General features: G+C 47.2%; 8 protein-coding genes and 1 non-coding gene across 9 annotated transcripts; 5 read left to right on the top strand and 4 right to left on the bottom strand.

The window, feature by feature from the left end:
- The first annotated feature begins 2874 nt into the window (after positions 1–2874).
- Positions 2875–3729, top strand: EURHEDRAFT_410651 (uncharacterized protein). The gene has a single exon (XM_040781410.1). It carries the CDS (start codon positions 2884–2886, stop codon positions 3298–3300), a length of 417 nt encoding a protein of 138 aa, XP_040640544.1. The 5' UTR covers positions 2875–2883; the 3' UTR covers positions 3301–3729.
- Positions 3730–4347: 618 nt separating this feature from the next.
- Positions 4348–5660, bottom strand: EURHEDRAFT_410650 (uncharacterized protein). The gene is made up of 2 exons (XM_040781409.1): positions 4852–5660; positions 4348–4791 (listed from the first exon to the last, which is right to left on the bottom strand). The coding sequence occupies exons 1-2, from the start codon at positions 5270–5272 to the stop codon at positions 4703–4705; spliced, it is 510 nt and encodes a 169-aa protein (XP_040640543.1). The 5' UTR covers positions 5273–5660; the 3' UTR covers positions 4348–4702.
- Positions 5232–5897, top strand: EURHEDRAFT_341087 (uncharacterized protein). The gene has a single exon (XM_040778402.1). It carries the CDS (start codon positions 5526–5528, stop codon positions 5859–5861), a length of 336 nt encoding a protein of 111 aa, XP_040640542.1. The 5' UTR covers positions 5232–5525; the 3' UTR covers positions 5862–5897.
- Positions 5898–8958: 3061 nt separating this feature from the next.
- Positions 8959–9261, bottom strand: EURHEDRAFT_452071 (ankyrin repeat domain-containing protein; the record flags this gene model as incomplete). Its single annotated transcript, XM_040784002.1, has 1 exon — positions 8959–9261. A coding segment is annotated over one exon (303 nt), but the record flags the coding sequence as incomplete, so codon positions are not given.
- A 54-nt stretch (positions 9262–9315) lies between these two features.
- EURHEDRAFT_423715 (uncharacterized protein) lies at positions 9316–9540 on the bottom strand (the record flags this gene model as incomplete). The annotated part of the gene is made up of 1 exon (XM_040783366.1): positions 9316–9540. A coding segment is annotated over one exon (225 nt), but the record flags the coding sequence as incomplete, so codon positions are not given.
- A 2648-nt stretch (positions 9541–12188) lies between these two features.
- Positions 12189–14979, bottom strand: EURHEDRAFT_529680 (cytochrome P450; the record flags this gene model as incomplete). The annotated part of the gene is made up of 4 exons (XM_040787118.1): positions 12189–12602; positions 13532–13704; positions 13762–14883; positions 14917–14979. 4 exons carry the CDS (start codon positions 14977–14979, stop codon positions 12446–12448), a joined length of 1515 nt encoding a protein of 504 aa, XP_040640539.1. The 3' UTR covers positions 12189–12445.
- On the top strand, positions 12231–12317 carry EURHEDRAFT_t59. The gene has a single exon. It is a non-coding gene; the product is annotated as a tRNA-Pro (tRNA).
- Positions 14980–15701: 722 nt separating the features above from the next.
- On the top strand, positions 15702–16214 carry EURHEDRAFT_422721 (uncharacterized protein; the record flags this gene model as incomplete). Its single annotated transcript, XM_040783359.1, has 1 exon — positions 15702–16214. A coding segment is annotated over one exon (513 nt), but the record flags the coding sequence as incomplete, so codon positions are not given.
- Positions 16215–17132: 918 nt separating this feature from the next.
- Positions 17133–17786, top strand: EURHEDRAFT_429874 (uncharacterized protein; the record flags this gene model as incomplete). Its single annotated transcript, XM_040783401.1, has 1 exon — positions 17133–17786. A coding segment is annotated over one exon (654 nt), but the record flags the coding sequence as incomplete, so codon positions are not given.
- Between the last annotated feature and the right edge of the window lie 228 nt (positions 17787–18014).

The raw sequence follows: 18014 nt of genomic DNA, 5'->3' as shown, positions 1-18014 counted from the left end.
CCCTTATGATGGACTGGTTGAATGCTTGCTAATTATTTAAGTGGTTTATCCTATCCTACTCTTGATTGGCAGCACTGTCTCGAACCTGTTGCTCAACCCTGATAAGCTAAATCGAGATCACTACAAAGACAGGTTAGTCTTAGACAATAATCGAGAGATAGGTGCTAAATTAAAGCACCAAGTCACAGGACAGTCGAATATCTCGCTAAAAGATATGGTTAGCAGAGGTAAAGGGTCAAGCAGTAATTCAAGCAATCCTAACTCAACGCAGCCAACAAATATACAGAGCAAATCCACCACTTAGACCAAACTTAGTCCCTGGCCAATCAATTCATCAGGAGCAACAGACAGTGCCCAGTCGACAAAACGCCCCGCCTTGGGGCGTACCAGAAGAAGCCAACCACGATAACCCCCTTCGTAGACCGTAGGGGAGCCACGACATCGGCCACATGTCGATGAGCCCTTTCCCATGTAGTCCCATCTGCATTTCATCCATTGCTCTGACTATATGGGTCACTTTAGGGGACGTGGGTTTCACAGAGGGCCTCGTTGCCCCTCCATGTAACCTGTGAAAAAGGTGTCTAAAATATATCAGAGTCGGCAGACGGAATTTCCTCTTGCAAGATTCTTGAGACGAGTTGAAAGACCCGGAACAATGGTGTGCTAGAATAACTTGTAGGTAAATTCTTTGCCGTCGTCAAGTTTGAGCAGTGCAAGGGCTGTGTTGGGAATATATGCTGTGGCCCTTCCAACACTGACCGTCGTTGTCGGGTTGGTACACGGCAGTTCCATGAGGGAAGCCATTGCTGGAAACGATCATGTATTTGTCCCCTGTACGGTCCTGAACTAAAACATCAGACGACACGTGCAGCTTTGAATCCTGGCCAGAGCTTAGCATCACCTCTGGTCGCAAAACGGCATATTCTGTATTGTCCGATTGGCCTAGAATGGGACTTTCACTGCCAAAGACAGAAAGGATCTCGCGATCAACACGATGACTCCTCGTTCATCTGGAAGCATCCGCATACACTAGTCCTATACTGTATCAATGCCAGGTCGGTAGGACCTTCCAATACGATTACCACCAAATTACCCCAGCACTGTAGCTGCGTGGTTGGCATTTCTGCATTGGCAAACCATGACCGTAACTCGTCGAACATCGAACCCGTACCTCCTTCTCGATATCGGTAAACACTTCCAGGAGTTATTTCAACACTCAGTCGACAAGGCAATCTATTGGCGCTTCCGGTCCAAGGCCATTGAAATTATATGTGATGCGGCATGGTAGTCCGGCGACTTTCTGTGACAATGGGAGAGGTGGAGGTAGATGGGACTCGAAGACAAGGCTGATAGAATAGGTACCAAACATGGTATCCAAAGGACCAGAAAAACGCCAGGAAATATGTCCCGTAGGAGGTACTGGCCTGACTTGTCGGAGAGTGGACTTCGGCCCTTGCGTAAATCGAACGGGAGTGCTATCTGCCGCGACGGGTTCGAGTTGATGGATTCCGGGCGCCATGGAGGTGTGCACTTCGCTGGTATGGCCTGGTATTTCTCTGAAAGACACGGTTATTTCTTCATTCAGATAAAGCGCGGTGGGGCACTTGCCAACTCCTGCCTTCCCTGTAGGAAAAAGCTTCGCAAGCAGCGGAAGCATAAGTGGATTAGCCTGCAATATGCCCCCTTCTCGAGGGGCAGAGGCCGTTCGCGAAACAGGCGTTATTTTCTTCCCCTGGACGTACTCGGGAGCCGGGTTACGTGCTCGTCTGCTGTCACCGGTCAGCCTTCGTGGCAGAAAAGAGAGGCATACAAGTCGGAGTTGGTTTCTTGGTTTGGAACGTCTATGATGGCTAAATCGGTTAGCAGGTTGAGAAATGACCGAAATAGAAACAGTGCAGAGCTAAAGATAGAATGTATCAGGAACTTGGCTGCCTGTGATGAGATAAGATGGAGATCATCAGCCCTACGGGAGGAGCAGTCATGCTGGAGTCGTGGCAGAAGAAATAGAAACGTGGGGATCTGACTGTGCCATGGACGTAAAGGAATGTACCATGACTTGTGCTCTGCGCGTACCATGATCACTATACTTCTCCATATACAGGTATTCACAACAAACAAATCCTCCACAGTAGACAGTCCATGTAGGAGAACTCCGCGGAGTAATTTCGGGCAATTCCGAGGAAAAATCAAAATCCGGTCCGATGGGGCCAACCGGCAAAGCAGTTCCGATTCTCGAATGACGATAGAAGGAAATCCTCTGGCATGGTCCAATAAGGACTATCCATCCAGACGATCTTGAATATCAGACGGGACAGTGTGACGTATCATTCGCTACTCAGAGTGCAGGACGAGTGCAAGTATGAGTACATGAACACCTCTATACAAAGTTCGAGACAAGTAGCAGGTGAGTCATACGGACTATACTACTTGATTGCTGAATTGACTGAACACACAGACAAACATGATTGTCCCATTGCCGTGCGGAGTACAAACACATTAACCTGCACAGTCTGCGGACGGACAGCAGGCAGCGGTGAATTTGAGGCTCTTTGGCTGGTAAACAGACCCTAATTGGCCAAGAGTCTGCCCTACAGGGCAGAACGGGCGTCTTTCCCCACTTTTTCACCGCTAGCGGCACAATCAGCTCCACTGACGGGTCCCTGGCACTTGCTGGCGGCGTTTGATTGGCTGGTGGGCGTCTAGGCTTCCATGCCCCAGGCTCACTACGCATTTTAGCGCAGAAGCACGGACGCTGATAGGCTGACTTGTTTTGATAGGCGGGGTGTAAGGCTATCCCCGAGGAGAATTCGTAAGAAACATAAATACCTGGGTGATCCCACTGTCCTCCTTGCTTTCTCTCACTATCTTACAATCTCTCAAGCTATGAACAAGACCCAGTCTTCCAAGCAACAGAATAACACGAAACGCGGTCTCTCTCTCTCTCGTACTTCAATCAACGCAAATCAAAACCACACTCACCTTACACGGCCCAAATCTCCCGCTCCTAGCGACCTCTCCACTAGCACTACTCTGGTCAACCTCCCAGTCATGGCTCAACGATCCGCCAGTCCCGTCCAGATGTCTCCCCGCTCCTCCTTCAGCAGTCTTTCCCGCTCCGACTCTCACTCTCGGAAGCACACCAGAAAGACAAGTAGCGACTACCGCCGCTACAACGGCACCGTGAACCACTACGGTCGTCACTCAAATGACTGGCTGTTCGGAGGATTCAGTCTGCGCGATACCGTTCGTGGTGGCGTCGAGCGTCTCCGTCACCACGGCAGCCACGGAAACGAGGGCTGAGCGTGTGCTGTGCTATCCTCATCCCGATCACGCGACACACAAAGTTCGACATATTCAAGAAAAGCTAATATTTCCTACAAACACTTGGCATTGGGCTTTCATCGACCAGTCGAATCCAAGTTTCCGGATGACAATTGACAATTGTACATCTGCCCGCGTCAACACTGTTGATACCTGACGCGACCAACGATAGCAGTCCAATGCACTGCATGCGGCTCTTTTCCCGCTGTTTGGCCTCACTGGTCAATATCCACCACAGTCGCGTATCCTGCATATACGGATATTTCCGAGGGCTGACATGTGTTACAACCATTTTCGGTCGTCAAATATTTCCTTTGTTAATACGATTGCAAGATTATGTATCTAGTTGATGGATCTCTGTTCATACAGATTACGAATTACGAGTTACTACTATATTTCTACAATCGTACAAGCCTTATCTCACACCTAGGTATCCATCATGACACGGATTTTGCTGTAGAAACTGCTTTGTAGATTATATCTTGTAAATTCGGGAATTTGAATTAGTTTCGCGGTACCTTTCTCCGCGTCAGGCATGTTGCGACATATTATCGGTCCATCGGAGGTATGGGGCTAATTTCCGCTGAGCGTTAATATATATCCTTGAAGCCTACGCATGCAGAGTACGCTTTCACCCAACCAATTTCAATCTCCAAATTAAAGACGTAAAGAATTCAAAATAAAAATAAAGGAAAATAAGAAGAACAAAAATACAATCTAGTTGCCACAGACAATTCTTCAGCAGCACTAGCCAACGCATCAATACGCTGACAGAGTGGCGGCCTTACCAAACGAAGCTATGTCGGGGAGCGTTTGCATTCGGAGTGCATGAGCCGATGAGTGTTTCAATCGAGACGTATATTTCCTACCGGCTGCAGAAATACTTCTTCAGTCGGAGGTGGATGGAATATGGCAGACATCTCAGTATCCTTATTGCAAAAGTATATGCCCCATTGAGGGCGGGTATTGTAAGCTATCTTTTCGCAAATATTGGGAAATATAGGAAGAATTTGCTGTAAAAAGGAAGTAGGTGTAGTTTTTATAGCTGTCTAACACAGTGTGGGTGAAATAGGGAAAGAGAGAGAACAATAAGATAGAAATAGTCACTTGATCACCAAAGCACTGCATAGATAAGAACCACTCGCAAAACTCCCCTCCCAAAAAATCTCATCACGACCAGTCACAAAATAAACATAATCCCCACAGTATACCCTCATTCCTCTTTGAATTACCCCATAGTCAGAATTAGAAAAACCCCAAACCCCCCAAAAAGCACTCCGGTCTTCAAAAAATGCAGCTCTTGGTAAACCGTGGACAGAGCAGAACCAACGCCAATGCACTGAAATCCAACAGCAGAAAAGAGAAGCAAAACAGATTCAAATTAAGCCTGCTGCCACGCCGCAATTTCCACGTCTGTTATGTCGATGTTCTCCGCCGTCAGGCTTCGGAGCTTGGATACCTGTGCTGCAGCTAAAATTCCGTTAGTTACCCAAGCCACTTTGAACCGAGTACCAGGGCTGTATAACATACTAGGCCTCTGAGACGCCGGTGCCTCTCCATCAACGGCAATAACCCCCGAGTCAATAAATTCCTTGGTCATCACTCCGTTCTGCGAAGCAGCCCCCAACATAACTCGCAATTTGTACTTCCCAGGCTGCGAGATAGTAAGAGAGCTGAACCTCGCGTATCCGCTAGTGGTGTTCCCGTTGCGGCTGCGCACACTAGAGGTAAGAGGGCCTGCTAGACCTGAGACAGTTGCACCGGATTCGCTCTTCAAAGACACATTGGCAGCCAATTGTTCAGTACCATTTCCTGGGTTTCCAGATTGGATGGCTACAATAACGGGAAGGGTGAAAGGAGTACCGGGGCGGACGGCGGTTGGTGGAGTGATTTCGAAAGTCATGCCATACTCTTGGCTGGAGCTTCCGTTGACACCGTTGGTTGATACCATTGTGGGTATTCGTTTTGGTTATTGGTTTTGATAAAAGCGTAAAAGCAATAAGTTGATTGCCCACGAAATTATAACGAAGTGTGTTGGATTAAAGGAGAAAAATAATGCCAGTAGAAATTATTAGCGTTGAGTGGGCGAGGTAACAGAAATGATAGACGATGATATCAGGAGATCTGAGTTTGGGATAAGCTTGAAGTAAATCTTGACGGGATCCGGGAAGCCTTTATATCTTCGGATACAAACTCAATCTCTTATGCCATGCAAGCGTTGCAACTGTACGTCCGCACTCCAACTCATCAACAAAGAAAACAACTGCATGGAACATGAACATTTTGCCACCACTAGTATCCTAAAAATCAATAACTTCTCAATGATCGAGATAAAGGTCAGTAAAAGGATCCCTAGTGCTGCCGGAAATACGCCGCTAGTGTTGCTTGATGCATATCAACCATACTGCACTGTATCACGGGAAGCAACATCAGCAAGGCGACATCGGTGGCCGGAGCGTAATACCGGCATTCTGATTTTAGTTTGCTGCGCCGTTTTTCTTTTTCCATACACGTCAACGCGGCGAGCTGCATGGAATTAGCCATGTTTGGAGGCCATTGCAGGAACCGAGTTCCAGGAAATCTAGGGAACCATGCATATTGATACATCAGATCACGGCCGGCATTTGGAGTTTGGAACCTTAATCTCGGTCCACATGGCGCGACATCTCCACATAGGTAGATAAGCGAGATCGCTGATTGCTACAGAGAATATAATCGGCAATACTAACCCGACGAACCACAAGTAAACGGGGAATGCGGAAGCCTTAGGCTGTAATATTTTTTTCCAGCGCTTATCAAATTGGTCTGTCCTTTGCCTCTTCCCGGACAAATCCACTTTCCTTTCAGAGTGTGGGATCAATGTGACGGAGGCCAGGGGGTCCATGAGTTCTTCGAACATCCACGTCGATGGCCCCTGCTTCTAACTATCATGCATTAGTTAGGGCGATTGAGTTCTGCGCTTTGAGATCTGCTACTTGAAAACCACTTTGCCCCTGCTCAAACAGCTGAGTTATCGAGCAGCAAACCAAAGCAGTAGCTCCAGGCTACCGCAATAAAAAGGTAGCCTGCAAGATACATTGGGGAACCCATGTAAATGAATACGCGTGACGATAGACGGCGGCCTGCACATTCGTAGGGGTCTAGCACCGGAAGATCCAATCCATCCTTGGCGGTCAGACAGTGACCCATCTTGTAAATCAAAAGCCAGGGCGCAAAAGCCGCTCGACACTCTTCCCAGCAAGTTCCTAGCGCATCTTAGCGTATCTGTAAGAAAAGCCAGGGGGAATGAACAACAGCAACGAGAAGGGCCGGCATAACCGACAAGCCACACCGACGTACTTCGCCACACCGTACTAGCCACATTAGCCACAAAGACCTCCACCGCCGCATCCACTTCAGCCTCAACTGATCTGCAGATTCAACATCATCTCCACCACATCTTCACATTCTATTGTTCTTTGTACTGTCTCGATTACTGTTGCCTTGGTTCCTCTTTTCTCTTTCCAATCAGGGCTGGTATTGCGAGGTCTGTCAACACATGCTCGCACTCTTTTTCCATTTTCAGGAACTTCCATTGAGCAGATCTGCTATGTTCTTTGACGCGCTTTCCACATGGAAGGACGTGCATATCCGCTCGCCCGGAGTTGAGGGAAAAGGTTACCTGTCAATCTATCTAGGATCGTCAGCATTAAATCAATAAATTGTACAGGGACCATATTTGCCTTACGACATTTCGAGTCTCGAATCAATGTCAGCCATGTGCCGCTAGTGTACGATAGGCTTACTGGATTTGATGACTTTTCGTTGATTTAGACGTTCACTCTGAGCTCAAAATGCTATCAATCATGCTTCTACATCGGCAAGCTAGTAGACAGCCTCCCCACAACGTCTAGAGCTATTGTTGAATGGAGACGCTCCAAGTTCGGCAGCGTGCATATGGCCACGACTGTGATTATATTTTCAACCTCTACACGGTGAAACTTCGGTACATCCAACTGTTTGTGATTATCTCTGTTTATTTCAGGGTTTGTAATTTATCATCTTTTTTCTTGTCCCTTCCTCCTGTCATGCAACGCACTGTAATGTGTTACTGCTGCAACACAAAAACGACCGACAACAATGCCAAGCAGCAGCTCTCTTATTGGCTCGGTGAACGCTCCATCAAGTCACATGTGGCTTGATGGAGGTTCCGGACGCCAAATTGTGGCGGTGAATATCCCGGTTTCCCGATACGGGCGAAACGGCCCTTGCTACTATTACGTTTGCTGCACGAGCACATTCACGGTCAGAAAAAGTAAAAATGAAGTGATGAAATGTTGTTGTTTTATCACTTTGCGTATGCACTCGGCTGGAATGCAACTGCCTGCAAAAGTTCCGGATGATTCTGGGCATTACGCTCTTACTCCGAAAGGGGCGGCTCGCATGTCTTCCGCTTTTTGTCATTGATCACGTTGGATTCCCTGGCTTTTTGTGGTATTTTGAGCTTAACAGTAGTGGTCTATAATTGGACCGTGAAGCTGCTTTCAATCGATTGACTCGTATGATATCTGGACCTATGCTCTGTACATGCGATCCGCTGGCTCCTGGATGTGCATAGCTCCGTGCATTACTCGATACCAACATGATTTCGGCCGGACCAAGCCATCCAATGCTTACCGCAAGGCGTACGCAGGATCGAATGCGCTACTTTCTCGCGTGACATGTACCGAAAAGTACTTTGTTGAAAAGTGGTGATGACCCTCTGCCGTTTTGTGTTTCTGATTACGCACCATCCAAAACTTTGCCACGCTAGAAGGCTTGCTCGTTGTTGTTGTTGTTGTTGTTGTTGTTTTTTCTCCATACGTATTGCTTTGGTATGTCTTTCTAGGCTTGAGATACGCTTTATGAGAGACAAACCAAGCTGGTCGCCGACTACCAGGTACCTGAATACGTTCTGTAGCTATCATGGATAATTGGTGAGCATGATAGGCTCTGTAGGTATTTTCAGAAAATTAACAGCGCCTAGGTATTTTGTCACCCACACCAGGACATGTACAGCTTATCATATCATTACACAGCATCATAAGAAAACGAACCCTTCGCCCTAACACCCTTTGCCAGAAACCACTAAACAGTGCTTCAGTTTTGACTCTTGCGTAGGATTCCAATTATCTCTTCATCACCCTCAATATACGCACAACTAAGGATGGACACCCCCTCGCGCTGGTACGCCATAGGAGCCCCTGAGTCTAGCAAGAACCGAACCATCTCTTGGTTGAAGTTGCGCACCGCCCACCACAACGCCGCACCGCCACACCGACTCATGTTAACACCGTAATCAACAAGGAACCGAAGCAGTTGAATGTTATTCGTCCCAGAAGCCTCAGACAAAGGGCCTTCGCCATCCGAACCAACAATGTTGGGATTAGCGCCGTTTTCAAGGAGAAATTTTACCATATCCAGATTACGGCTGTTCACGGCGCGACATAAGGGGAGGAGGTCGAGGGGGCGAAGGCGGCTAGCTTGGCAGTTGATGTCGGCACCCCGGGCGAGAAGAATTGGAATGATTTCAATCCTGTCGTACCGGCCAGCCGCTGCTGCAAGAGCTTGCTGCATCTGATCCTTTGCTTCTACCGGATAACTCTGCTCCAAATGGTCAAGCAGCACCTTTAAGATCTCCACATGCCCTCTGTATACCGAGTGCAAGATCGGAAACTGACCCCATGCGCACTCTAAGAGCGGATCGGCACCGTTCGCAAGCAGAAAACGAACCAGGTCGAGATGACCACGTTGAATGGCGAGAACGAGAGGAGTTCCACCCGCTGCGTTGCGGTAGTTCGGGTCAACACCATGATTGATAAGTAGCTCAACAATTTCCTGGTATCCCGCCCTTGCCGCCCGTGATATTGGCTGCTCAGTCCTTTTTGGATGAAGAAAGTTTTCGTCTTCCGCTTCGCCCATCATATAACCCAGGATATTGGGGTGAGAGTAGTCCGACTTCTTTGATAGCGTTGCCCCGGACTGAATGGACTTCTCGGCTGTTGTTTTCATTCCCCTCGTAGCAGCCCAATACAAGGCTGATCCGTTGTGGTGTTCGGCATCGCAGGTATATAATATGGAATTGAAAAGTCGATAAAAACGACGACAGGTCTGAGTGAGAGCGTTTATGTCAAATTGGGAGGGAGTGCGTGCCTCAGCAATGAGAATGAGGACTTCGTTCGGACAGTCGAGGAGCGACATTATGTTAGTGTAAAGAAGAAATGGCACGATGAGGCTGTAAAAATAGAGAAAGCAGTGTCTCCAAATATTGCACTTCCGCACCGAAGACCTGCTGGTCAGCACGGAGGTACCGGGCACCTAAAGCCAACTGGATGCAGCCACTCACAGTGTTGAGGTCGAGGTTGGGAATGAGCAGAATTTGTCCTCTCTCTCGATACTGGAAGTAGGAGAGAAGAAGACTGAGAATTGACGGGGAACGACTGGCCTTTCGAAGAGCAGAAATAACGAAAGTAACTCCGACCCTAGAGCTACTAGTCAGTTTTCCCAAGAACAACAGTCTGATAATTTCTTAAGAAGTATACTGAAATTCTCCCTTTGACTCAGAATCGCTTGGCTCGCTGATTGTAGTTGGGGGTAGGAGGCTGTCAAGAGAAAGAAACCCGCTGCCTCTGTTTTCCCTTCACCCCCAGTTGAATTGTCAACACAGTGAATGGAATGACATGATTACAGCTGGAATCAACAATATGAGCAGACTATAGAGAATGAAAATCACTCTACATTTCATTGATTCTATCTACTGAACCTAAGAGACAGTAGATAACTCCTGGAATTCCAAAAAACAAAATCAATCGCCATGGCTTCCATCCCTCTGGCTTCCCTGACTACAATCCTGAAAGCTTTGGTAGAGTAAAAGTTGTATTTATTCTTTCAATGGGTAGAAGCCGGCTTATTCGCATATGTAATCTTAATTTGCTTCTCCCAGGCAATTCCAACGATGTCTGATTCTCAAGGGACATTGGCTAATGTCAGAGTTATACCAGATTCCCCCCTGAACGCCATCAGGTGCTCATCTTGGGAGGTTTGGTAACCGTTGAACTGTATTACTGTTCATGTTAAGAGTAATTCAGAACGTCTGTCGCTCACGCCGTGAAGCTATCTGTGACGGAGGGTGTGTAATTGTTTGAAGCCATTGACAGTCGCAAGGTTTCCCGTTTGAGATGCGTTCATGGCCATTGGAAAGCTTAGATAGTCGTTTCGATGTATCCACCATAATCTTACCAAACCGAGCATTAGGGCCACTCGTGGATTGCGGAGTCGCAAAATGGACAGGTTTGCGGATCGAGGTTTTACACCTATCATGCAGTATTCGTATGTGCGTTATGACCGCCCATTTTTTTTGGTGGAAAAGACCAATGCTTTCGTATCCAAGACGGATGTCTGTTAGCCTGTCCTGGATATGAACCTTAATGCCAAACATATAGATAGGTGATCGTTTGATCCAGGTATATGATATGTACGGTTACTTTCTGGTCCTTGCAGATAGAGCACCAGTCCGCGGTTAGATCCTCTCGATGAGGGAGATAGCCTCCACGTTCTCGTCCAAGTGTGCCGCTCTCACAGCTGGGCATTTGGCTGCAGATTCTTGAGGTCCGTCGATTAGTCTCACTAAGAGTAGCAAACTTTGAAGGAAGGGAGCTAAACGTTGAGTACTAAGATCTAATCATTCAACTTTGTTATCGAGCTGGGCACAGTGGCACATGTAGTCATAGTCATGCGTACTGTAAAGTGCTGGAACACTATTGGAAAAGCTTCTTGCAGAAGATGAGGGGAAAAAAAAAAAAAAAAAAAAGAAAAGAAAAAAGAAAAAAGATAGTGACTGCAGAAGAATACCAGAGAGCCAGAGAGAACTCTTCCTGCTGCTCAAGAGGAGAGTTGCAGGTTCGAAGTTAAATTAAAAGAGATAGCGGTGAATGTCAGATGTTCTACTAGGGCTCCCATGGTTATCATAAAGAAAATGAGTCCTTTATTTCCGTGATCTATCCGTAAGTGACAGAAGCATGGAAATGTCCTCAAGCTTGGTGTGAATAACTTTCACCTCCATTGTTACTTAGTTGATCATCTTCCATTCGTTGAATAGTTATTCCGAGACATTTTTTGGTGCACAACTGAAATAAGAATGTCCGTTAATACATAGTTACCTCTTGACTAATGCATTAATTTTTTTCTCAGGTCATTTCTTGGATAATTTGGAAATCACCATATTGATTACTCACATCTAACGCCAAATAAAACTCTGAAACAAACGGCATAAAATGTTCGCCTGGCTCAAGAACCTCTTAACCCGCCCCGATCCCGAGACCCTCGAAGCCCAAAACCAGCGCAAAAAGCAGCGCCGGGCAAGTCAGAAACACAGTCGACGCGTGCGCGCTCGTGAACGAGAACTCCGCCGGCAAGCCCAGGGGAGTAGGCGAAGAGCCCCGTTTTATCTGGGTAAGGGAGCGGGTATGCCGCCGCCGCTAGGGGCTTGAGGGGCTTGTGGGCGAGTTAGAAAGGAGAGAGGATTTACTCGGACTCTGATGATATTCGGGTGGTTGGAACTATGATACCGTGTGAAGTGGGCACTGATCATAGCCACTGTAAATAAAGCATCTCGGGTATGTAATGACTCGAAGACGGTTTATGAAATTATATCTATCTGTGGATCATGGTTCATGATCCTCGACGATCAGTTAAATATGCGTCTACACAAAAGACTCCGTGATGCTTGATCCAGCTGTTTTAGACATCTACATGGGCTAGAATATTCCGTAAAATTTGAGCGAGAGAACAAGAAAAAACATTGGGTTGTACCATGGAACGACAATAAACAATAGCAATAGTATTTATATACCACAAACCCGATCCCCACATCAGATTTCGTAATCGAATTAGCCCCGATGGTCTAGTGGTATGATTCTTCGTTCGGGTTAACAAATCTGACCTCGAAGAGGTCTCGCGTTCGAGTCGCGATTGGGGCCATTTTTTTTTTCTTTCCCTTTTGCTATTCTTGCTGTTTTTTCTCCGTTTGTATGGCATTCTTGTTACCCTTTTATGCATTTCTTTCTTTTCTGTGATCATCCTATACAAACCCATGTCCAGTCCGTTCTTAGCGCATCACCGGCCTCAATGTCACCATCAACGGCGTCTTCTGCCAAAAAGTATATGAATGTTGGTTCGACCAGTCACGACACTCGTCCCTGAATTCCATGTCGAAGTTCCACAAAACTTTCGCCAGAAAAACGCGCGTTTCGGCGTAAACCATGCTAAAGAGGTTAGCTACACAACAGCACTGGCCTGTCACAACCTGGCTTCCCTCGTATCATACCTAGGGTTCTAGTTAGTTGTATTTCGAGACAGGACACTTACCCTAAGTGTCTTCCAAGCACTCATATGCTCAATGACCATCCAGGTCCTCTGTATATCACGTCGAAGGTATCTCGCCCCCTCCAGGCTCCGTAAGGTAGTCAACAGGTAGAATCGGTAAAGGTAACGAATAGAGAAACAAGGCCAACCGAGCACGTATGCTGGGTTGTTGGTTAAGTGTGGATGAGTCAGAAACTAGAAGGTAACCAATGCTTGATTAACTAGATTGATTGCGGAGAACTAAACTAAGTGCATGAATGAGTGTCCTTATATATCCTTTGCTCTCCTACCATTCCGTATACCATCTAGGGTAGATAGATGGTAGCGTATACCATTCCGTATACCATCTAGGGTAGATAGATGGTAGCGTATACCATTCCGTATACCATTTATGGTAGATAAATGGTGTCGGAAATGTGGCTTAGTCAGGGTTGAAAGTACGTATCAAGCGTATATGGTTGACGTCTCTAATTCTTGCAAAAGTGTGCTATCTAGGATCCTATATAAGACAGTAAATACCTTATAGAGTATACTAAGCGATTGTGCGGTTTCAAAAGCAGTAATAGCAGAGTAAATACGCTGCTTTGCGCCATATGATATCAGCGAGGCATCAATCAGGCATCAGTTGGTATTGTTCGGTAAGGAACCTCTATATTCCGACAAATGGTAGGGGATCACGTGACTGATCTTTTAGGTTATCAGCTGGAATCCCTGTTCCTTCCTGCATTCTCATCATTTCTTGTAACCCAATGATTCTGCCTTAACTTCCCGCATAGTCACGTGAGACTGATGTGGCTAGGTCTGTAACATAGCCTCGGGTTCAGCTTACTTCTTCCCAATACAGTTCCGAGGTCCATAGGAAAATAGTTGGAATGCATCTCGGTTATAGAACGCGAGTCTGGGATCTTTATTATCCAGCCAACGTTCCGGGATGAAGGATTCAGCTTCCGCGAAGTTGGAGCTTGCTCGGAGGGCAGAGTAATAAGCTACTGATACAGATATCTGAAGTTTGTTAGTACGCTAATGAGGAAGCGACAGTGAGCTTTGGAGGCTTTATACCCCTTCCGGGACAAAATTGCCGTCGATAATGGCATCACCCTTGTGAACTCGTCGGGGAATTTTACCCGGGACTGGTGAATACAAACGGAGTGTCTCCTCCAGGACACAGTATAGTAACGAGACCTTTGCAGAAGACAAGATAGTGATGTCGGCTTGTGTGCAAAAGGCCTCTCTGATTTCATTTACTAGCCGATGATATACGTCGGGGTGTGTTAGGAGATAATAGATACATCCCGAGAGCGCAGTGCTTGTCGTTTCGCTCCCAGCGATGATGAGTAAAGCTGCGTTCGATTCGATTTCCTGGCATGTCATCTCTTTCTCGTTATATCTTAAAATGCACGAGGTAAAATCCAGTCTGTTGGTCTTGGTCGCAAGACGGCGGTTGACTTTGTCCTTGCTCATTTGGTAGTGCTGATCACTTTTTTCGTTCATACTTTTAGGGATAATCCAGGTTATCAGGAATGCGCACAGTGGATAAATCAAAACAGTTCTCATGAACGTTGCGACTCGGATACTGTCAAAAAGAATTGTTAACCACGGATGATAGTCGTTATTACGGAGGCAATCGAACGACTCCCCGAATGCCAAGTCACCAATGGTATCAAAGTTCGTGTAAGTAATCCACCTGGGTATGTCGACCGTCTCGCGGTGTGATGCGACTTCCTGATGAAGCCTTTCCATAAACATGTCAATGTACAACTGGATAATCGATTTTTGCTCTCGCAACGCTCTTTTGGAAAATGCGTGCGATAACAGACGCCTCTGCCTCGCATGCCCTACATCGTCGAGTGTTGTTTGGATGTTCGGACCGTTAGGACTCGGGATGAAGAACTTGTCATCTTTGACAAAAGATTTTCGGTGCCCGTAGATATCTTTCCATGGCTGTGCGCTCCTGTATACGAGTGAGGAGGGCTCGATTCGGACGACGTCGCCATATTGATCATGCAGGTTCTTGAGTTTAATATGTAGCTGCCCGTTGTTTGTCCAGTAGATGTAATACAAGCTGGATATAGCCGCGAGCCGTGGACCAGGGTATCTGCTGAGCGGATGGAGGTAGACATTGTAGATGGCCCGTCCTAGGACATATGATATTACCTGCAAGTAACGTACGTTAACCAACAGCTCAGCATAGAGAATGCGATCATCTTTACACACTGATATTGAAACTGCAGTCAACACAGACCCAAAACCAGGAAAGTTGAACGTCTGAAGTGCCATTATTGCAGATTACTCGAGGTGATTGATAAGGCAAAGTGATCTGCTCTCTGGTAGATGAGACTCAGTATCTCTATATTATTTTTCCGTGCTTATCCAGCCATAGCACAGATCGACAGCGTCGCTGCGTGCTGGCGACTTCTAGATTGCGAACTAAGCTGGCATGACTGCGAGGCCAATAGGATTAGTTGCCTATAGAATCCGATGATGACGATTATGCTACAGCTGTAAGAGAAGATACTGGCTTTGGTTGGTTCGCCATGATGGATCAATAGCACATTATGTCCCATCTGGCATGATGAAGTAAATACCAAGTAAAGGATGAATGATTCCTTCTGTTGAGCAATGGGATAATTGATGTTGCTTTTTGATCGAGTGTATGTTTTTTGGGCGTTGTGTAGCCCATTGATGCGGTGACCAGAGTCGAACAGTTTTGGAGGTGAAAAAAACTAAGTCATTCTACAAATCAGCGACTAAGTTTTTTGTCTCCCAGATAGAAGAGATAGGGAGAAACCCGGGCTGGGGTCAAGGGTTGCGGCTACTCCGACAACGACAAAAACGGCAACAGCGACTGCTTCCTCCTTCCCTGCAGACTATCCCCAAGCAAAAAGTTTTCCCCGCTAGATACGAAAGAAGAAACTCGACACTATGAGCAGAAATTCACCATCTTACTCTCATATTGTTACCAGAAGGACCATATGGCCACACAGATGATCCTTCGACTGATGGCACCGGTCCTTCCACGACAACATTACCACTACCCTTCGCCTCCTCGACCCCCGAAAGAAACGCCAGGAATACCCGTCCCCGTCACAAAATACATCAGCAAGAAAGTTTTCTTACAACTCTTTGCTGGCACCGTTTGTATCTTCGTCCTTGGCGTCCTGTTCTGGAAGATAGGTCGGTGTTTTCGGCGGTTTACTCGGAATAACGTGCTCAAGAAGGGGAAAAGGGTTAATACTCGGTACGCAAGGGCATGGTATGGTTGGGTACCATTAAAGAAGCACGAGGCGGCCAAGAACGTGTTCCGGAAGTGTTGGAGGAAGATCTGCGAGTGGACGACTTGGAAAACGACTAGGGCTGATTATCGTTGGGTGTGGTGGGATCCGGGACAAACAGCACACGAGGAGTATCGCCAAAACAGGAGTTTCCTGCGATGGGTACCAAAATGGTTTAGGAGCAAGGAGCACACAACCGCGGATACGATCTGGAACCGTGGCCCTCCCCCAGAACGGCATAAGCGGATCTCGAAAGACCGCCAACGGACCGCTATGACAGACGCTTTCCCATTCTCTCAGAAATACTACGCACCCCGCACGTACCATGGGAGAACAAAAGGATATCGAGATAGATTGAAAAAATCCCGACACCAGTTCCTTTCCGCAGACTCCATTGATAGACGACACTCCTTCGAGGCCTTTCGCAACAGCTTTCCCGGCAAACTGGTCAACGGTCCACACTTACCAATTGATCAGACCAGGCCATTTTGGTCTCTTCAACAGCCAAGTCGAACTCACAGAAAGGGCATCCCGTTCATGAACGCACCTATAGTCGAGAGCAGGTTACCACAGAGCGTCTCTCTCCCATGTCTTCTGACGGTCGATTTATATCCGCAACGGCAGTGTCAACCCTCGAGCACCTCATGCAAGACTAACTCTACACTCCGCAAGATGCGGTATTCCCGCAAATATCAAGTTTGGTCGGCTCGAATGCAGCTGCAGGCATCCAACCAAATGAAGCATAGCTGTCACGGATTCCAAGAACCACCAGGCACTCCAGCATCTGAATTGTTGCGAAGTTATGCATCTGAGAATAGTGCACCATTTGGATCGTTGGATCGATCGCAAGGGGCAAAGATTGCGCGCCACTTGTCTAACGAAAATAGCCAATGGATCTCGAGCCTCAGACAACGTCAACCTCCAGGGCGGGTGCCTTTAGACGCTTTAGACGAGTGTAACGGGAGCATAATGCCGGCCCAACAGGGAGCGCAATATCTATTTCCTTCCATAGATGCGGTTATTCGGAGGCACCATTCCTCATCTTTCTGCGATGATCCTCTTCAATTGCCGGCGAAGCAGGTAAAATCTGGAACAAAGGATGCAAACGGAAAGTATTCCGAGAAGAGACCTCGTCGATTCAGACCAAAAGGGCGCCCACTTCCGTTGCATAAATTGAACAATTGGGAAATTAGATGGATGGACAATCTGGACCGAAAGCTTGAATGGCACTTTGATCAACTTACCCCGGGACGAAGGCCATTCCATTTCCCGCTACTCGCCAACCATTGGCTGAATAGAAAGACATGGATGGTTATTGACCCAGTTTCACGAGTTCCGGTTGACAAAAAACGCCAATTGGGAGATCCAAGATTCAACGTGCCGTATCCAGCTCCGCGCTGGGAAGCCAAGCCGAAGTATCCGATAGTCCCCCACAAGAAAGCTTATACGCCCCGGATTGACTCGTGGAGACTTGCTATCAATCGCCAGAGAAGGGCGTCTGGGATGAGAGACGTGGTCAGGGCTGTGGAACTATTCGACGACTCAGTCGACGAACCCCCTGACGGGCAGATCGACCCGGCGAGCTGGATACTTAGAAAACCACCACAAGGATTCGGAATGTCAAGTTGCCAGAAAGACGCATACTACGAAGGTGGTACGGGCTGGCACGAGACGCTGAGCGACTGGCAGCAGGTGCGTCGTGGTTATCGGGTTCGGAAGATGGTCTTTGACGGCAGGGTGAACCGGACGCGAGCGAAGGAGATTGCCTTAGGTATGGGCCGACTCTGCCAAAAGGCTATAACCAAGGCTTCCGAGAAAGGGAATGCACCTGGTTGAGAGAGGGGATTGTGTTATTGTGTCGATATGGATATGGTTATTGGGATGGGAACAGATGTATGGGAGTAATGGTTGAGATATCCATGGCTTTCATGTCTGCCATATCGTTATCGCCATTTTTTTTTGTTCAACCAATTCTGCTTCGATGGAATGTCGGGACGTTTCTGTTGTGTCCTATCTTTACCACATTTGTCAAGTTAAACA

The sequence above is a fragment of the Aspergillus ruber genome (assembly GCF_000600275.1).
Source record: "Aspergillus ruber CBS 135680 unplaced genomic scaffold scaffold00007, whole genome shotgun sequence".
NCBI lineage: Eukaryota > Fungi > Ascomycota > Eurotiomycetes > Eurotiales > Aspergillaceae > Aspergillus > Aspergillus ruber.
This window is presented reverse-complemented; position numbering and strand designations above follow the sequence as displayed.

Excerpts from the sequence above, each read along its gene's own strand:
- EURHEDRAFT_410650 (XM_040781409.1), bottom strand. The coding sequence starts at position 5,272 with ATGGTATCAACCAACGGTGTCAACGGAAGCTCCAGCCAAGAGTATGGC. Across the intron at positions 4,792-4,851 it reads ACCGGCGTCTCAGAGGCCTA|CTGCAGCACAGGTATCCAAG; the intron begins GTATGTTATACA and ends ACGGAATTTTAG.
- EURHEDRAFT_341087 (XM_040778402.1), top strand. The coding sequence starts at position 5,526 with ATGCCATGCAAGCGTTGCAACTGTACGTCCGCACTCCAACTCATCAAC.
- EURHEDRAFT_410651 (XM_040781410.1), top strand. The coding sequence starts at position 2,884 with ATGAACAAGACCCAGTCTTCCAAGCAACAGAATAACACGAAACGCGGT.